Genomic DNA, 18,531 nt, shown 5'->3' with positions numbered 1-18,531 from the left:
GGTGGGGCAGGGGGAGGCAGTCACCTCAGGACAACTTTCAAAGCTTCTTATCAGAGTTCGCACAAAAAACACTTGATAAAAAAGTGAAAAGATAGTCTTTTAACTTGGTAGCTGCAGCTTTAATTAAAGCTACTTTGAAGAGTGAAGTTGATCTACTTTTATGTGCTCCTTCGCATACACATGTCAAATACAAAACACCTGTCAAGATTCTTGATTTTAAATATTGTCACGCAAGAAGAAACCGCACAGATTACCAAAATTATTTATTTTCTTACTAACTTGAAAACAAGAAATATTTTTTCCATATATAAAGCTGTTCACATCAGTGGACAATACATTCAATCGACATGTCACAAGGAATAATAACCATTCATCACACGATCCTGTGTTATAAAACCAAAAGGAAAACGATGAATCTTAAAGTTGCAAAGCTTTTTTTTTTGCCTCAATATTGCAGACAACATAAGGGATCAAACGAAAAGCGGTTAGAACACGGACATGTCACAACACACGTTAAGGCTCTGCCACAGGAGCGACTACCAACCAGGACAAGCACTAAGGCAGGGGTGACAAGTGTTAAGTGCCATTATAATGCAGAAGCAGGTGATCTAAAGCAAACAAACAAAAACATCTAAAATAATTGCCATATATGAGTTGCCGATTAAAGTGTTTCCCATTAGGAGTTCTACACAACCCCTCCCCCCCCCTGGCCCAGCCCCCCAGAAAAAACAAAGGGTGTTGACGAGCAAAGTATGGATCACCTCAACTTCCTCGTAATGCTTCACCTGTTCTGCCGCCCTGCTTTGAACTTTGAAACCCTCTTGGGGGGCTCCACAGGGGGGGCCGCGTCCGTGGTGCCCTCTTCCTGTTTCCTCTCAAGTATCGTCGGCAAAGCAGGTGGGGCGATGGTGAGGTGAGGAACGCCTGTGGGCATGGGATCCTTCTCCACCACTGTGCCTGAAAAAGCCTGGGGGAAAAAAAAGCTTCTCTGTCACGGAACAGTCGAAAAACACGAATCAAGAAACTGGTGCGAGGGCCAAAGCCGGGACCGGGTCAGACCTCGAAGCGGCTCGGTGTGCGTGGAAGTGCTGTGGGGCTGTCGTCCTCCGTGTGGCCGTCGCTGGTGTCGCTGTGTGGCGCGTCGTCGTGGCTCGCGCTGCGGCAGACCAGCCGCCGCTCGTCAAAGTCGGCGGCGCTGCTCTCGCTGGTGTCGCTGCACACGCTGTTCTCCCGGCTGCGCGACTTCAGGATGGACTTCCTCGGGACGGGCTCCCCGTTCTTCACGTCCACAAAAAGCCTGAAAAAAAAAACACCATATCAACCGGCTTACATCCACAGTAGAGTAGAGATAGCCTTCTTGGTCAGGAATAAGCCAGGAGCGGTCTAAAGCCTAGATGTACTCGCACATTGGTGGGCACAGACAACCTGATATAGATATTCTCACAGTCGATTTCACTCCAAAAAGCTGACGGATCATCAACCGGCAAGCAGTGTCCTGGTTGTTTATCAGGAAATGCTCCCAATTCTATTAACCTTCAACCGTTGTTGGGACCCCTGTGGTACAGTGAAGAGAAGTGTTTGGATGTAATTGGTGGGCCGTGTTGCCGTACCTGTAAATGTCCACCGGCGAGGTGATCTTGTGGAGCTCATGGTGAGAGTGGCCGTTGGTGCCGTTGTTGTTCTTCTTCTTCCTCTTGGAGTGAGTGAGTGAGTGCTCTTTACGCTCGCTGAACTTCAGAGTTGTGTTCTTTCCGGTGCATATTCTCACCTGGGGGGGGGGGGGGGGGGGGAGCAGAAACACTGTGATGGATGGAAGAAGATATTGCTATATACTTGATTTTTTCCGGTAGCTCAAAATACTGTTAAGTCAGATAATGAACCTCCATCGACAGACCTTTTTTGGCTCGACCGTGTGAGAGAAATAGATGGTGGGCAAGCAATCTTCTTCTTCTTCTTCTTCCTCCTGCTGCTCGTCTTGGTCCTTGGTGTCACCGCCGGGCGCCGCCTGGCTGACGAGCAGACCGTTGGTAGGACCGCTGGTGGCCCAGCTAGTCTTTGGACCAGGCTCCTTCTCTGGCTGGCTGCAGTCTGCCTCCTTCTCCTCCTCAGAGGAAGAGGAGGAGGTGGTGTCGTCTCCATTGGTGTCAGACAGTCTGCCCGACAACCACAACCGGACACATTATTCAACCATGATAAATATCCGTCATCCATCATAATAAAACCGCATATTGATGTTGTATGTTTACAAAATAAACGCTGCTAATTTCCGCTTTTCTTATTAAAATGCCTTGAACGAAGCATCAACATGAAGATTTTTTTTTGATATTCTGAATAATGAGCTGCATGAGTTATCCCTTATGACTTGAGGGGAAACAAATTATAGTGTACCATTATAGTGTACCACTGCAGTTATCAGCAGTCTTAGTTGATTCCAGTTATAGAAACATTCGGTGTGTTTACATGCACTTCAAAATTCAGTCAAGCAACCAGAGTAACCCCCTTATGTTTATTTATGATTCATATGGGGGATTTACATACTCATTATCTCGCATACATGGCCACGAAGGTAACCAGGTTACGAAAGCTAGAAAGGGTTAGGGTTCAGTGATGCGCACCAAATCCAAATAATAACTTGACATAATCAATCCGTGATGGGTCAAAGGTTCTTTACTAATAATATTGTGTTGATCTACATCCTTGAGTTGATTTGTAACATTGAATACACTGATGACAGAATGACTGCATTCAACACAATATGGTGAGTACGCGTGTACATGCATAGCTCATTTAGATATTTTTTAGATCCCTGTTGCAGCACCTTTTATTTTTATTTTAGATCCCTCATTTCTAGAATGAAAGACATTTCCTTGTCGCAAACATACCTGCTTCCTCTCACCCCTGACCAATTAAAGTCAATGGCCAAATGGTTGTGATTATGTCAAAAGTAAAAAATCAGTATAGCGGGAGCCAACTTGAAGCTTGTTTTTGTAGTGCATGTGTATGCATGTATGTGTATGTACCGGTCCTCTCCGTCCTGCTGCTCCTCCAGCTTCTCTAGTTGGTCCAGCCTGGCCCAGAGCTCTTTCTCAGATAGTATCTTGCAGTATTCTTCATCGGCCTCTACTCCTTTGCCCTCCTCTTCTACCTCCTCCAAATCCAACACGGTGTCCAACTTTGGCTTAGAGTTGGGTTTATGGGCTACCCTCTGCTTTCCTGTACATAGTGAAAAAAGATTCTTAAAAATATGCAGGAAATATACCCTATGCATGATGATGCTACTTGATTCTAGATATGATCCAATATGACCAAGGGCACCTCATTTTGTAGCAGTGTAATTTGCAGAAGTATTTGAGTCTTTGGTTCTATCTACATGAAGAAAAAGGAAAGGGAAATTACCTTTGGTGACAACCGTTTCTTTGCTGCGAACCTCTTCTCGGATGTCAACGTAGCTTCCTTTGTTCTGAAGGAAAGGCCGGTTAGTAGGTCAGTGCTTGGCTTTATATGTCATGTGGAATCTATTTAAGTTGGGTATAAAAACCCACCGATAGTTCTTTGAGATCCTCTGTGAACCCAACTCTGGCTTCAAAATTCTTCCTAGTCTTGAGCAAGTCGTCGAGTTCACCCTTCACGTCTGTGAAGGGGGTAAGCAAACACACAAAATACACGGGCATCAGAGCTTGCATTCAAATGTTTTGTTCCGTAAATCAAGTGGTCCAAATGCTAATGAAAAGAAAAAGATGAACCACTTTCTGCCCTTTAATTTACATCTTCATACTGTAGGGCAGATGTGGGCTTTGAATATTTCGTGCCAACATACAACTTCGGATCATTACATCTTCACAACAATTAAGGCCTCTATTACTAATGGCAGTGGCACCCCTCCTGCCCTGTTTCTATGGCAATGGCGAGCCTCTCTAGTCAGTGTGTGGACTATGCACAGAGGAAAGGTCAAACGCTGAAGGCCTGACAAGTCAGCCGAGCCCTGACACATCTCGGCCAGCTCTGTTTGATTTGCAGCACTTAGGTTTTAATAGTGGGGTGGGCCGGGTCAGAGAGAAAAAAGAGGAGAAGAGAAAGGGGGGGGGGGGGGGAGGCCGTGGCAGCACATTCATGCTTCACTTAACGCGCTAATAATGTTCATATTAAAAAATCCTTACTTAGGCTCATTTGACTTCATATGAGCTTTTGAAGCCCGAAATGATTGGCCGCCACAGGGAGCATTGTGTGCAGTACAGCAGCGGGTTTATGAAATATGTTGCATGTTTTAGAAGCTCCCCATCCATTTCCTTCGTCTCTGGGCTCGGCTGAAGCTACCAGCAGAAGCCATATATGTATAAATATATAATATATAATGATAAATAACATGGAATTCCCAAGGTGACAGACTTAAATCAACATTATCCCAATTGATTGATCTACTAAAATCATTCAGTGTTAAATGAAAAAAAGTATGTGCCGGATGATGGTACCTGCCTTCTTAAAGGCAAGTTAAAGTTTTTTAACAAACTGTATTTTTTGTTCTGTTTTAATAAAGAGCGTTTTGAGTTTGCAAAGCATTCTCTGTGTCCACACATCCAATTCTTCCATAAATAAACATGCAAACCCCCCTCTAGCTTTGAGATGTCAGTGCCCTCTGCTGGTCAAGGAATGGCAGTATTGAGCAATATAACATTAAGACAGAACTTATGGAGCCCGAATTCAATACAACTTGCACAGCTCTGAACAGCTCTCAATCATAAAAATACACTTGACTGATGGGATGCTTTGATCATTCTCAGCCTCACGTAAAGGATGCTTTGGATAAAATCATCTGCTTAATAAATGCAAATGGTTCGCGCATTTGTTACATTGTAGATTCAATTTAATTCATACTGTGGCAGGCTATATTCCAATATTCAATATTCCAAAACAAACTCACATTTCACCCTGTGATCAACGATTTTCTGAGCCTGCTTGGCAGAGCATTTGGCAAACCAGTTGTCACCAAGCAACACCGTCACCTCATTGGTGTGGACCAGTTTCCCCGGCATGAATGCCAGCGGCCCAAAGGGAACCTGTTGTAGTGGATAATAAAACAAAGTTTAGGAGAAATCAACAGCTACGAGAACAAACCTCTAATTAGTAAGGCATAGGCCACCGATGCAGCGCTAGAGAAAATCATTTTCAAAAGCGAGGCAAAAAATAATAATTTGAGCGTGTCTGTGTGTACAACGTATGATCCTAATGCCGAGTGTCTATTTTGCTTCGCGATCATCAAAGATGATTGGCCTTACCATGACATCATAGGACAGGTGGTCTGGAAGGGTACTCAGTCGGTCCTCCAGGGCCTCATAATCCCCCGATACCTTCTTCCTGTTGGGACATTGTCATGAATTTTGTACCATTATTTGTGACTTAAAAAAAATCCCAATTACTTTCATTGTGGAATCATCACACATTTTTGGCCGTAAACTTATTTATTGTTAAAGTCCTTCACGGATTTTGGGAAATACAACGTTTTTCTTATATCAGAAAAATCTGTCCAAAGTTAAAGAATTAGACAAAATATTTGCTGGATTACTTGCAAGGTAGCACATTGTGAGCATGTTGCTCAGCTGAACAGCCTACTCTGTCAGTTGAAGCTACTGGTAGCCTATCTTGAGTGGGGAGCCCTGTTTGTTCGACCACATGACTTTGCAGGGAAATTCAACCCAAAGGTCAGAATGTGAAATAAGCAAAAACGCTTCTTAAGCGGTCTGAGGGAATGCATTCACATCAGTATAGATTTCACACACAGACACTTTATTTTCTTGCATATCTGTATTATGTGGAAAAGACTCACCAGTGCAGAATTTGCTCATCACAGCCTTTCACAACCTGTGGATGGAAAATATTTATAAATCGATCCATCCTAAATCAGTCAAGTACAATCCAATTCCGTATAAATTGTCCAGGGAACATGTAGTAGAATAACATACGTGGTCATTAGGCAGACTACCAATATTGTGACTCTTGATCAAGGTGAAAAATGTGTTTTAATCAGAGTACGTACCATTAATACAGTCTAGGATGCGTATAACGTATGTTTAACAGTAACCAGTTCAACAAACCTTTCAGGGCTGCACCGTACTACTGTGTTATCTTATGTGATTGGCGGGTAACGTCAACAGCTATGCGTTTGACCAGAGATGGCGCTATGCATTATGTTGATTTAGACGTTCCATTACACACTTTGAAAGTTAAAGTTGGGGTGGATAGTAACCTGAAAACATATATTTTCAATATATGACCTGGGGGGGGGGGGGGGGGGTCGCGCAACGTCCCTTGGTAGAGGTTACATAAAAAATACAATGTAAACAGAAGGGCATGAGCGGATCTACAATCTCCACGTCATCCCCAAAACCTTCATTTTCAGTGTTATTGCACATATATTCTCACAAAAAGAAGACTCTTGTTCTTGATATTATTAAGCTGGGGGGCGGGTCTGTGCTTTAAACAACATGGTTTCCAGTCAGCTACATAAACATGACCTCGACATGTGACTGCAGGAAAGGAAGCTTCTCGAGAACGTGCAACCGTCTCAGGACGACTCACCCGATCCAATGGGAGTCTAATGCACAGCGTCCGGTAAATACACATACAAATAATAACAATTAAGAAACAGTCGTCCATAGTCCACAAAGTCGTGCATCTTGTACACCGAAACCGACTTACAAAAACGCTTGCTGCTCCACCGCGTGCCTACGAGCATGGAAACTGAGTTTGCTGACTGCAGAAGTGCACAGCAATCTTATTGAAACTAATTTACCTGTTCATGTTCCTCTCGAAGCCTATCAACTCTCACTTGAGGATCTATATTCCTTTTACTTTTGTCAGCCATTGTCGTCCCACGCGTAGTGTGCATCAAATGAAAATGAAAGGATATTGCTCCAAAACAATCCTCAAGGGTTGTGAGTCCTAAAGAAGTGTTTATGAATGCAATCACAGATATTCCTGAGACCCGTTCTTGTCGTATTCATCAAGGGGGCAGTGCTGATTATCCACAATTTTAGAAGTGCTATCATTTCACACTCTCATTTCAGGATTTTCGTACGACCACAAAAACATCCACAGAAAGGTATTCCATCCAACGGTCGTCACTGATCCTGCGCCATGTTTCTATGCTTGGACCCCGATGTACTCTGGGTAAATGATATATATATATATAACTTTATTTAAACTCGGACAGGTTTTGATTACAAATGATTTAGTTCAGTTTTATACAAATAACATGTCAATAAAATCGTCGGTATTGATAGTATCAAGTGTAATAGTCGCTTACACTTTTGATTTATGCAATTCTGACAAACACATCTCCCATCAAGCATTGCGACCATGCGCGAGATCAGACATGATAAATGTGAATCCCTCAGTTTTGCAATAAATAGACAACGAACCGGCTGTGGATGATCATACCCTTATCCAGTAGGTGAACCTAGCATGTCTCTTTTTGAATACATCTGTGTTTTACAAATGCTGATGATGTCAATATGACGATCGACTTGCCGAACTGAAGCCTAAAATGTAATTGTTCTTGAAAATTACTTAAAATAAAAGCTCTATATGTTGATCGAGGACGTTTGGTTTTATCTACAGACTTTTTGGACTCTGACTTATGAATTAAAGCAAAGGATGTGTCTTTACTATAAATTATATACTTTAAAGCAAAAATCAAGTAAACAATGTAAACAAAGTAAACAACATCTGTGTTTTACAAATGCTGATGATGTCAATATGAAGATCGATTTGCCGAACTGAAACCGAAAATTTAATTGTTCTTGGAAGGAATTTTAGGAATTTTTATTATGAATTAAAGCAACGGATGTGTCTTTACTATAAATGATATACTATAAAGCAAAAATCAGGTAAACAATGTCGACGCGACAAATTACATGTACTTTTCATATGATTTTACAGAATGGCTCCAATCAACGATGTCATGAAGCTGTGTTGTGAGTTGTCAGCCAATCAGCAAATAAAGACCACAGTTAAGGGCTCAATGAAAGGTTCCGCCGCAGCCGGGGGACTTGCCTTTGCTGGTGGGATGCTTGGAGGTCCCCTTGGTATTGCTGTAGGTATGTAGATCCTTCTTTAAAACGCTTGTCCAGTATAAATGGGGTTTTATTTACTTTGTATTATTCAACATGGAAACAAAGTTGGGATTGCCTGCTAGTTGGAGGGTTAAGATTGAACAAGTGTTGATTATTGTCAGCAGTTATGATTAATTTACTGATACTAAAATTGTAAAAACATTTCCTTGCTTTTCCTTCCATGAAAGGTGGTGCTGTTGGTGGCCTCCTGGGGTGTTGGATGACGAGTGGACAGTTCAAACCACTGCCCCAGATTATTATGGAACTGGCTCCCCAGCAGCAACAGAGACTGTACCAAGATGTCATGGCTATCCTTGGCAACATGCAGTGGACAGACCTAGCCCAGCTAACTGCACTAGTGATGGGCAATTCCACCATGAAGCAGCAGGTTACTGCAGCCCTGCTTGGCTACATCACCAAGGAGCTTCAAGCTGAGGTTCATTATGTAGACTAGACTCTGGGATATTGTAGGATATTATTTATCATCATAGGAAAGAAAGAAAATCCAATCAAAAGGTTGTGGTGTTTGGGTCTTTTTAATTGTTTGAGGTTTGAGAGATGCACTCTTAAATTATGCTTTGGAAAGTGTCAAAGTTAACTGGATGGATCAAATTGATTCCTAAGCGATATACGCAAGGCAGCTGTATTGCAATTTGTTTATGCTGGTGGTAGGGTCACATCTTTGGCTTTCAGGTTAATAAACCACATTTTTTAATCATTTATTCTTTATACAAAATAAAAAAAGGGGAATTTCCTGTGGTATCAAACAAAACATTAAATATTTCTCATCGTAACCTGCCAATGTGTCAAACATATTGGTAGGTTGTCAATGTATATATGTTGGTCCCAATTGCAATGCCCGTAATTCCCTGCATTCTCTTGGTCCAATCCGGCAGAGTACTATATTGTATTACCTGTAGTTCACTAAGTACTAGAGGTAATACATAGTATTCAGTACTGCACTGTTATACCTGTAATTATTAGTACTGCACTATAATATCTAGTTTCATGAGCATACACTTCTGTCCTATCCACTAACATGACTGTTTTCTGTTAATGGATGATTTCCCTGACATTTATGTTAAGCAATGAGGTCACCCCTAATGTTTACACATTTAAATGGTCATAAAGATATGCTTTATGCAAACAAGGGGTATTTGAGTCATACTTCAATCTTGAAATCAAATTGTTAACAGAAGTATTTGCAGTTCTTTGACACCATGAGTAAAAAAAATAAGACTGACTAAACCTTGCGGTAGCATAAATATACTTTTATTAAGGTATATTGGCTGTTTATCCCACCTCAGTTTCCAAGACAGACCCATTTATATACACATAAGGAATGAAGCAGTTAGGGGTCTAACCTAACCCACAACAACTGTGTCTTCGTCAACAAATTCATAAAATGGCACCTCCAGATTAAGAGGGGCAGGGCCCTTCCTAATTCTTCCAGATGCATCATAGTGGGAGCCGTGGCAAGGACAGTAGTAGCCTCCATAGTCTCCTGCGTTGGCAATGGGCACACACCCCAGATGGGTGCACACACCAAGGACAATGACCCATTTGGGGTTTTGCACCCGATCCTTGTCGTGCTGGGGGTCACGCAGCTCTCCCAGGTTCACACCCTCCTCTGTAGCAATCTCCTTTTCCGTGCGATGGCGTACAAACAGGGGTTTTCCTCTCCACTTGAAGGTCATATTCTTGCCCTCGGGAATTTCAGCCAACTTGACTTCGATTTTGGACAAAGCCAAGACATCAGCAGAAGCACTCATAGATGACACAAACTGGCTGACAACCGTTTTGGCAGCATAGACGGTCACCACAGTAGTTGCCCCGGTGACTAGGTAGGAGAACACCTTTCTTGCTTCGCTACTGTCCTGAGAGGACTTATTGGGGTCCTGAACTTCGGGGCGTCGGTAGTCTGAGAAGTCAGGAACCTTGATGTCTGTGTGGGCAAGGCGGATTCCAGTAGCGCCTGTGAATTGAGAACGGAAATAAAATTGTTAAGATAAAAGTGGATCTCGAACAAGCCTAATGATGTGGTTAACACGGCTGATTAGGTGGGGCTAAATCACCATCCACAACCTGACAATAAAACCATAAACAACGATTACGTGGCCAGAAATATAAAGAAGGAAAATTGTTTGACATTCGACGTAGACAAGAAATATAAACTGAATGTAAAGCACTACGTAACTAAAATGGCATAACCCTCTCAACGTGTAGGTTACATAAATACAAAACAATATATTATATAACTTGAAATAGAGAATATACATTCGATTTCGAGACGAAACCCACCACAGGACACACCGAAATAGTTAGCTTGCCGCGACCTTACCATTAGCACTAGCCGCGGGGACGAATTCCTTGACGTGTCGAGAAAACACCGAAGCATTAACCGTGGGTTTTGTGAATTGCAGGCAAGTCCCAATAGCGCTGCGACGAGCAGCGATTGACATCATTTTGAACAAAATAGTTATCGGTTTTTAACCGAGGACACGCCGACCTTTCTAGCGCTTGCTACGAGCGGCTCCCAGCAGCGAACGGTGTGTGTCGCGTTCTGTGGTCCTACTGGATACATGATGCTCGTTACAGGTTCCATAACACGCCCAAAACAAATACATAAGCAGGGGTTCAAGATTGCACCTTAAAATATTTTCTGTTTACTTTAAATGGCGGAAGAAACTTTGAATGAATTATGCTAGAATGCATTTTTAACAAGAGGACAAGTAATCATATAAACCATATAACCCACAAGCAGATACAGGCACATATAGGCCAATCGGGGTCCTCAGGATGTAAACAATAAAGGAAGTGCTTACGCAAAACTAGCAATGAAATCCAAAAGAGGAAATACAAAATGAAAATACCCAAACGAAAATTGTTGCTTTTCATAGTTTTTACATATGTGGGATTTTCGCTCTATGCTGCATACAATGTATTCTTCGGTAGCAAAATAATTTCCCGTGTCCACAGGGTTGTGAAGAAAAATACCGTAGGCCCTCCAGGTAACGTATCGCTAAAAATTAAATTACCATTAAAAATGGTATTGACGTGAATGGATATTTATTTTCGGGCGTTTGCATACCAACTAATACGCATAATCCCTTTTATACAGGCGGTGCAGTTGCACCATTTATTGAAGACGAGGAATGGAACCCATGGGAAGATGAAGAGGTGGAGTACAATTCTGCTCTCAATAGAAAGAGAGAGTCTTTCCAAAAGCATTTGGCACAAATCAACAAGAATAAGCCCAAACGATACAAGGTCCAAATATGGGGGAAAGCCGCCATTGGTAGGTGAACCGACACATATCAAATCCATATTTAGGTTTATGTAAATATATTTTACTTTGGCCATATATATTTATAATGTAAACAGTATGTTGCGCTATACAATTTTTTGCAATCCGATTTTTTTTTTTTTTATTGCCTTCCATGCAACTGTAAAGGCAAATACTTCATACTCCTCTTTTCCTCAGGACTTTACCTGTGGGAACACATACTAGACGGACCGCTGCGTCCTACAGACAAAGTAGCCCAATGGAGGGAAGGGGAGCTTCAGTTAGGGAAAATAGATTTCAGGTGTTTTTACTTATTACATATACCTCAATCCTTCTGTACACACTTACACAGTACACATTATAACTAGATACCTCCTTGACAAACTAACCAGTTCAATTGCATGGACCCTAACTTATACTCCTTTCTTTAGCTTCTACACAGGTCCTGCGGTTGTCCAGGGACATGTTCCTCTTGACATGAACAGCCTAGTTCTGGTTCTTAATGGCCGTGAGCAGCAGAAGATCTCCTACTCCACACGGTGGCTGGAACATGTCCATGCTCTGGTGCAGGCACGCACTGTCTCTCATGTGGCTGTAGTGCTGTTGGGTAATGAGCACTGTGTCAATGATTGGATCAGCCCGTACTTAAAGAGGAACGGGGGCTTTGTGGAGTTGCTGTTTGTGGTGTATGACAGCCCCTGGGTGAATAACATCGATGTCTTCCAATGGCCTCTCGGGGTTGCCACGTATGTTTGCCTTATTGTTACCATTTTGCAATCAGCCCTAAAGAAATTCTTCTAACTTTACTGATTTGTCACTCTACACAATTGTGTCAAACTCTGAAACTCTGATTGTATCTCAACAGATATAGACAGTTCCCCATTATCAGACCCAGTTTGCAGATGGTGACCTCTATCAGACCATACCTCTGCAACTTCCAGGGCACAGTTTACAAAAATTCCTCGAGAGAAATTCTTGTGCAGGTTCTGAAACAAGCTGACATTGAGAAAGACTGTATCACCACTGCAAGGGACAAGTAAGTAATCATTCATTATTGTCAGTTACTGGTGACATCATATGTCATTAGGATGAACATGTTTGTGTCATTGAAATATAAATAATAACGTCACCCCGTGTTTTCTAAAATGGAGTAGAATGAAGAGCTGCAAGAATTGCTAGGTTTACATTGGATGTAGTTTAATGTTCACATCGTTGATGTTTACATTATGTTCTAATAGGCTATCCAATGAAATATGCTTTGCAGATTTTCCAAAGTGGTTTCAGGCTGTTTATATCTGTCCTGTGTCTCAATCTGTCCTTAGGTGGCTTCCTCAGGAGACAGTGGACAGTTTGGGTCGCTACCAGACGGCTCTGTCCCATAGTGATTTGACGCTCTGTCCGGTAGGGATCAACACAGAGTGCTACCGCATCTTTGAGGCGTGTGCTTATGGCTCCGTCCCCGTCGTTGAGGATGTTCAGAATCCTGGTGCCTGTGTCACTGGGCCCAGCTCGCCGCTGCGTCTTCTCAAAGCTGCGGGAGCACCCTTCATCTTTCTCAGGGACTGGAAGGAACTGCCGGCCATTTTGGAGAAGGAAAGGAGGATGGATCAGAATCAAAGGATGGAGCGGAGGAAAAGATTGATAGAATGGTACACTACTTTCCGTCAACAGATGAAAGACAGATTCACTACAGTCATAGAGGAGACCTTCTTTAAAAATGTATAACAAACAAATGTTGAAAATCAACAATTGGTAATCTCCGGCCCGCCACGGTTTTGAGCATTTCAAAAATATTCTCTACTTTTGTGTAACAGATTGTGTGACAAGTCCTGGCACAGTCTTGGTTTGCAGTAGAGTAATGTGCTAATATTGGTAACATGCATTGTTGCTGCTGGTAATGGAGTAACAGTGGAAGCATGTACATAGAATGTAACCTACTTCATGAGAACTGGTGCTTTTTCAGACCCATCTCTATCCACTAATGACATGTTCATGTCATCCTATTCAGGCTATTTAAATATTTAAGTGAAAAGTGTTTACTGTTGCATCCCCTGTTTGTATAAGTTACACAAAGAAAAAAGTAAACACATATTGTTGTTATTTAAGTGTGAAGTACACAGTTGGCAACCGGAAGGCTGTCCATGCATCTATAACAGATTGTTAGTTAAAGATAATGGGAGTCTTACATATGTGAGAGTGTTGTCACATGATAGATTGACTTGTGGCCTTTGTGGAGAAATAGGCTCATGTATTTTGGTGTAATGGTCATTTTTGTATTATTCAACTGTAATGGTGACAATATATTTAACAATATATTTATGAAAGTAGATACTGTATCGATCTGTCAAAGTTTGCCAGTTGACTGCATATTGTTTTTAAATGCTCCAGAAGCCTAATAATCTTGGTAGGCTATTACTATTTATATTATTACAATAAGTGCAGTATCAAGGCAGGGAATGATAGATTGCCTTTAAATGGTGTCACAGTTGTATACATTTAATATACTTTTACACGTATGTTTCTATTATTCATAATTGATATATTGATTTATAGTACACTACTCTTTTAGAAAAAGATAATTGTAGGTTCAAATGAATTGGTATAATTGAGCCAGAGGTATTTTGCTTTGTGTAAAACCTGAATATTTATTTTGTTGCTATATTTCTTCTTATTCAAAACATAACGTTTGTTTGCTTCCTTAATTTTCTATGTTGTAGTGTATGGAAAGCGTGCAATAAAATATTGTCGTTGGTCGGCTTGTCCATTTTTATCCAGCAGATGTCGTTGCAGGTTATTTTATTATCTGTATTGACGTGCATTGGAGGGCTTCAGCTTCTGAAGAACAAATGCAGGATAATAACGTCTGATTAATAACAAATTTGTTATTTGCATCGCCCAGGCAAGAAATTGCGAACTAAATTCTTAACGCAGCAATGTGCCATTGGCCAAACTTGTGTGTGGTCATTTTGGAATTACTCTGCCGTTCCATTTCTGTCCACTCAGTGCGCTACAGTCTCACCAATCCCTATTTTCTCCTGTGAGTCTCCACCAGCTGTGGTGCAGTTGAGTTGACCTGCCCCGTGCCTGCCTGGAAACGTCGAGGGAGAGGACGCACTGGTGGAAGCCTACCTCTGTACTGGGAGCTCCCAACGGGAACTTAATTCCATTCGAGTAACGTTAATGGATGCTAGTTCGTTTTTATTAGGTACAACCTTGCGTTGAACTAGAACCGCGGAAAGTCTGTGGCAAAGACTTTCAAACTTAGTAAGTTGTTTTTTTTAGTAGCGAGCCTTTGCGCCGACTCAAAGCAGCAGAACAGATCGCAGCGGCAGAGCCAATAGTTCAGTGAATTCATTGGTTGGACCAGAATTCCGCAGCGGCGGAATTGAGTTCGTCTTCATCCTCGAGTCCTGGGAAGAAGAACAATGAATGTCTGAATTTTACTTAGCCGAGGGCAGTTTGCTCCCGTGCTTATTGTAAATTAATTTCTATATATTTTTTTTCTACTTAGTTTAAAGAGGCTTACCGTGTGTATGTCGGATGCTACAGGCGTGAGACTGGACATTATTCCATTTGTTGACAAATAGTTTAGAATAACTTTACTGCTCTCAGCAGAAACAAGCCTGAAAATGTCCACGCCGAGGTACAAAAAGGACAAGGAAATCATTGCGGACTATGAAAGTCAAGTAAAAGGTAAGGACAAACATTGAAGGTACAGATGCTTGTAATTGTGTGCAGTACAGTCTTAACCAATATGGAAACCTGTCGCCAGATTCGACTAGTTAAGTCATCGCAATGATTTATGCGATTCAATATTTTTTTGGTATTTCATCTAAAACACACCACAGTGAGGTAACGTGAATCAGTTGACTTAAGTATTGTGATTGCACGTATTCCAGGTTACAGCGAATTGGGTAACGTTTATCGTCAGAAAGCTTTTTAATTGTATTCTTACACCGTTATGGGGAGCAAAACCCTAAGCAATATACAGTAGATTCACATCTCAGTTGTTGTCATGAAAAGTCACTAATCAGACGATAAACCGTATCAAATAGATTATAAACAGGTCCAGACAGTCGTGTGTGTGGTGCGTGCGTATGTGTTTGACGAAGAGACGTTCATTTTCCCGTCTTTCCCTCTTACTCACAATGGTGTGTTCAAGTGAACGTGGGAAGTTTTCCATTTCAGATGAAGGAAATTCCATATGAACAATTATCCAACTCCAAACACATCTATTCGGTGACATTTTTATAAATAGCATTGTGCTAACTAAAAGTGTGTCTAAAAGTAGGGCTGAATTAATTGTCAAAGGAACTGCGCTAGTTCAGTCTATTTTGACTTGATTAACAGCCTAATGCCTGTTGGCAAATCAATTTACTCTCAGCTAGTACGCCTACATTGACACATCTCGCACGATACTTGTAGCAGGTTAGGTTGATCCTCAGCCTTATCATACACTAGCCTTTTTAATTAACATTTTCGATTTTAAACCATTCTTGTACTTGACTTGGTATTTTGATGCAGTTTCTACTCTGAGGTTAATTGCAGCACTATCTGGACGAGCATAATTGCCCTTGGATGGCAAAAAACAGTTATGCCATGTTAAGGCTAGATATTTGGTTTCAGCTGGATAGTTTTAGGTACAACTTATTAATTTAAAAAGTAGTTCAAGGTGTGCCATTGAGCTCCTCCCAGTTAGTAGGCGATAGACTCGGAATTATAAAAAACTACATAACAGTGCTCTGACCACTAACTGGCTATGCAATTGCGTGACGCAAACCAGCACAGATCTACGGGTTGGGTGGGAGGGGTTGTGGGAGTGTCGATGGTACTATTTTTGTAAACAAAGAGAGCCACGGGCCAGCCAGCAATTTTTGTTTGTAGAATAAGTCCGTTATATAATGGGAATTTATTGAAACATTATTCAAATCACTATCGCTCAACATTGACTACGGATATTTTCATGTTGTTTTAAGCTACGGGCTAGTTTAATTATTACACATTGCGACTTTAAGTTGAAGTTTGTCTAGTTTAGATGGCTGTTTGGATTGGTGAAGATCAGGTATTGCACAACATTCTGCACCTACTTTCATGATGGCTTACTTTGCAGCTGAACACATTTCTGTAGTATTCAGAGTAAGAACTATTGAGGCAGTATTGATCTCAAGGTTGAGCAGTTGCATAATAATACTACTGCAGCCTTGTATTCTTCAACCATGGCAGTCCCTCATATGCGGTTTTCTATTTGGATAGTAGGTGCAGAAGTAAACAAAAGTTAGATGCTAACTCTTTTTCGGTACTCTGTTTCCTTTGAGCCCCATAGAAACACCACAGCCATAGTTTATCCTGAGACTGGGTTGAACAGAGAAAAGCAGTTCCTTTCTTCCCATCTGTAACCATAGGGATTTGGCCCTCATCCATATAGTTGAATTCTCCAGTGCTGTAGCACACTAAAATAGCCCCTGTCCTGTGTCCCCATTGCCCAACCCTTAAGACAGATAAAGGGTCAAACTAAGTAAAGGGGTTTAATTCCCAAAATGTCTAGTGTATATCTATCTATCTTGCGTTCTTCAATGATTTCAGACTTTCATTCTTTACTAGACATGTTGCCCCCGCATATGGGGTGCTGAGCAAGAGAGGATTCTGTCATGTCATGCTTTGTTAAGTAGCCTAATACCGTAATCATTTGCAGTTGATTTGTTACTTGTATGGGAATAGATTTAGCAATTTTTTGGCTAAATAAAACATTACTGTGTTTGATACCTCTGACTTGTATTTGAAATTTTCTTTACATGCCCATTTTTTTTAGAATTATTTTTATATATGATTTTTTTCATGGGAAGTAACAGACAGTTATGCAACGCTCCTTTTTGCATTGAAATCTTGTCACTGTGGTTTCATTGCTTATATTACAATTGCAGCTAAAGAATCGTGTGGAAGTGTTGAAGGGCACTAGAATGGCTTATTTGTTGTGTTGCACGTTTTCAGACTTGAATGTTGATCTGCATGCATAGGCAGTTTGACCTTTTTGTTTTCATCAAACATTACGCAGCCAGGTATCAGTCGATGCTTTTGTTGCATGTCCCCATAAGCCAGCATCCCCCTTCTTTCCTAGTGTCTCGTGAATTGTGATGTTGATGGCTGCATTTTTCATTGGTACAGACCAGAGTACCATGAACCATTACCTGTTATTAAGCTTAAACAGTTTTCCGACAACTCACGACTCCAACAACAGGAGCGTGCTGAGTGGGATGATTATTGTAAGCAGGAAACGCAAGATACTGAAATATTTCTTTTGTGTCTGGCTCTCTAGCTGTGGCAGTCTGTCTGACATGAACTCTAGGATGGCTCACCCAAGCCTAATCTGACATTCAGCTGGCAAACAAGAATCCACTTCTTAAGCATCCTCTTACTGCCTTTCCCCCTTTTGCTTTACCACAGATGGAATTTAGGATGGATTTAATTCTCTGCAGCCAATGTCGTAATAATGTCTCTTCTAATAAATGCAACATGGATACGCATTTGTGTCCACTTCTTGCTTACTATCCACCTGAGTTTAATGGTTGGAGGTAATGAAGAAAATCTTATAATAGACCATGAGTTTCAATCCCCCCCTCTCCCATCTGTGATTCTCTCATTTCCTGTTGCCATATGAAATACAGAAAGACAGAAATGTGGTGGATGCATTGGTATTCAGCCCGTGGTCCGTTCCCTGCAAGACCGAAGGAACACAGCTCAGCAACGCTCACTAGTTTTCTCGGTGGCAAACTGTTGGTTTGATGCCTGACCGTGGCTTGGTGTTCGTAGCCTCGGAGGTCATGACTCAGATGGCAGGTCCCCTTAAGCCCCTGACAGGGGTCCCCTCTCAAAGCATCATAAAGGCTGCCCTCTTTGACCTACCCCTTTTAACGTTTGAAATTATACCCCCTTTCGTCAAGAGTAGAGCGATCCCCGGATTATGGGTGAATTTTGCAAGCAGTCAGATGAAAGAGTCGAAACAGACCCAATGCAAGGGTCATTATTTCCATCTTCGATTGGATACACAACATAATTAATGGTCATAGATTGTTTTATTTCAGCCAAAAATAGCAATGATCTGCTTCACCAGATGTGTATAGTTAATGACAGTCAGTCAAT

General features: G+C 41.5%; 5 protein-coding genes across 9 annotated transcripts in view; 3 read left to right on the top strand and 2 right to left on the bottom strand.

Annotated features, from left to right (window-relative positions):
• Positions 1 to 262: 262 nt before the first annotated feature.
• uri1 (URI1 prefoldin like chaperone) lies at positions 263 to 7,140 on the bottom strand. The gene is made up of 11 exons (XM_079743717.1): positions 6,788 to 7,140; positions 5,822 to 5,856; positions 5,274 to 5,352; positions 4,919 to 5,054; positions 3,543 to 3,631; positions 3,397 to 3,460; positions 3,021 to 3,213; positions 1,895 to 2,153; positions 1,611 to 1,768; positions 1,060 to 1,297; positions 263 to 967 (listed from the first exon to the last, which is right to left on the bottom strand). The coding sequence occupies exons 1-11, from the start codon at positions 6,881 to 6,883 to the stop codon at positions 782 to 784; spliced, it is 1,533 nt and encodes a 510-aa protein (XP_079599843.1). The 5' UTR covers positions 6,884 to 7,140; the 3' UTR covers positions 263 to 781.
• A 212-nt stretch (positions 7,141 to 7,352) lies between these two features.
• LOC307080237 (protein C19orf12 homolog) lies at positions 7,353 to 9,230 on the top strand. Its single transcript, XM_079742874.1, has 3 exons — positions 7,353 to 7,443; positions 7,936 to 8,093; positions 8,297 to 9,230. The coding sequence occupies exons 2-3, from the start codon at positions 7,937 to 7,939 to the stop codon at positions 8,560 to 8,562; spliced, it is 423 nt and encodes a 140-aa protein (XP_079599000.1). The 5' UTR covers positions 7,353 to 7,443; position 7,936; the 3' UTR covers positions 8,563 to 9,230.
• Positions 9,231 to 9,358: 128 nt separating this feature from the next.
• uqcrfs1 (ubiquinol-cytochrome c reductase, Rieske iron-sulfur polypeptide 1) lies at positions 9,359 to 10,668 on the bottom strand. The gene is made up of 2 exons (XM_079742873.1): positions 10,450 to 10,668; positions 9,359 to 10,083 (listed from the first exon to the last, which is right to left on the bottom strand). Exons 1-2 carry the CDS (start codon positions 10,571 to 10,573, stop codon positions 9,473 to 9,475), a joined length of 735 nt encoding a protein of 244 aa, XP_079598999.1. The 5' UTR covers positions 10,574 to 10,668; the 3' UTR covers positions 9,359 to 9,472.
• Positions 10,669 to 10,927: 259 nt separating this feature from the next.
• Positions 10,928 to 14,145, top strand: rxylt1 (ribitol xylosyltransferase 1). 2 transcript variants are annotated; one of them, XM_079743195.1, is made up of 6 exons: positions 10,928 to 11,119; positions 11,230 to 11,406; positions 11,593 to 11,695; positions 11,826 to 12,140; positions 12,260 to 12,430; positions 12,717 to 14,145. In XM_079743195.1, the coding sequence occupies exons 1-6, from the start codon at positions 10,972 to 10,974 to the stop codon at positions 13,117 to 13,119; spliced, it is 1,317 nt and encodes a 438-aa protein (XP_079599321.1). In that variant the 5' UTR covers positions 10,928 to 10,971; the 3' UTR covers positions 13,120 to 14,145. The 2 variants fall into 2 exon arrangements, with proteins under 2 accessions (XP_079599321.1, XP_079599322.1); XM_079743196.1 differs by lacking the exons at positions 10,928 to 11,119; positions 11,593 to 11,695 and having other exon boundaries at positions 11,253 to 11,406.
• A 353-nt stretch (positions 14,146 to 14,498) lies between these two features.
• The window catches only part of srgap1a (SLIT-ROBO Rho GTPase activating protein 1a), a 73,775-nt gene continuing 69,742 nt past the window's right edge, over positions 14,499 to 18,531 (top strand). For 3 of the 4 annotated variants that reach the window (XM_079743192.1, XM_079743189.1, XM_079743191.1), the window contains exon 1: positions 14,499 to 15,087. In XM_079743192.1, coding sequence (XP_079599318.1) covers positions 15,024 to 15,087 — 64 coding nt within the window. In that variant the 5' untranslated portion in view covers positions 14,499 to 15,023. The remainder of the gene's footprint in view (positions 15,088 to 18,531) is intronic. The other variant, XM_079743190.1, reaches the window with a different exon arrangement.

This window comes from Pollachius pollachius (assembly GCF_949987615.1).
Source record: "Pollachius pollachius genome assembly, chromosome: 9".
Taxonomy (NCBI): Eukaryota; Metazoa; Chordata; class Actinopteri; order Gadiformes; family Gadidae; genus Pollachius; species Pollachius pollachius.
Note: the sequence above shows the minus strand (reverse complement) of the source record. Positions and strands in the feature narration are given on the sequence as shown.

Coding starts and splice junctions, on each gene's coding strand:
- uqcrfs1 (XM_079742873.1), bottom strand. CDS start 10,573: ATGATGTCAATCGCTGCTCGTCGCAGCGCTATTGGGACTTGCCTGCAA. Junction 10,084..10,449: donor CCCCGCGGCTAGTGCTAATG/GTAAGGTCGCGG, acceptor CTCAATTCACAG/GCGCTACTGGAATCCGCCTT.
- uri1 (XM_079743717.1), bottom strand. CDS start 6,883: ATGCACACTACGCGTGGGACGACAATGGCTGACAAAAGTAAAAGGAAT. Junction 2,154..3,020: donor CAGCAGGACGGAGAGGACCG/GTACATACACAT, acceptor GTTGTCGGGCAG/ACTGTCTGACACCAATGGAG. Junction 1,769..1,894: donor ACACGGTCGAGCCAAAAAAG/GTCTGTCGATGG, acceptor CCCCCCCCCCAG/GTGAGAATATGCACCGGAAA.
- rxylt1 (XM_079743195.1), top strand. CDS start 10,972: ATGAAAATACCCAAACGAAAATTGTTGCTTTTCATAGTTTTTACATAT. Junction 12,141..12,259: donor TGGCCTCTCGGGGTTGCCAC/GTATGTTTGCCT, acceptor GTATCTCAACAG/ATATAGACAGTTCCCCATTA. Junction 12,431..12,716: donor ATCACCACTGCAAGGGACAA/GTAAGTAATCAT, acceptor ATCTGTCCTTAG/GTGGCTTCCTCAGGAGACAG.
- LOC307080237 (XM_079742874.1), top strand. CDS start 7,937: ATGGCTCCAATCAACGATGTCATGAAGCTGTGTTGTGAGTTGTCAGCC. Junction 8,094..8,296: donor TCCCCTTGGTATTGCTGTAG/GTATGTAGATCC, acceptor CTTCCATGAAAG/GTGGTGCTGTTGGTGGCCTC.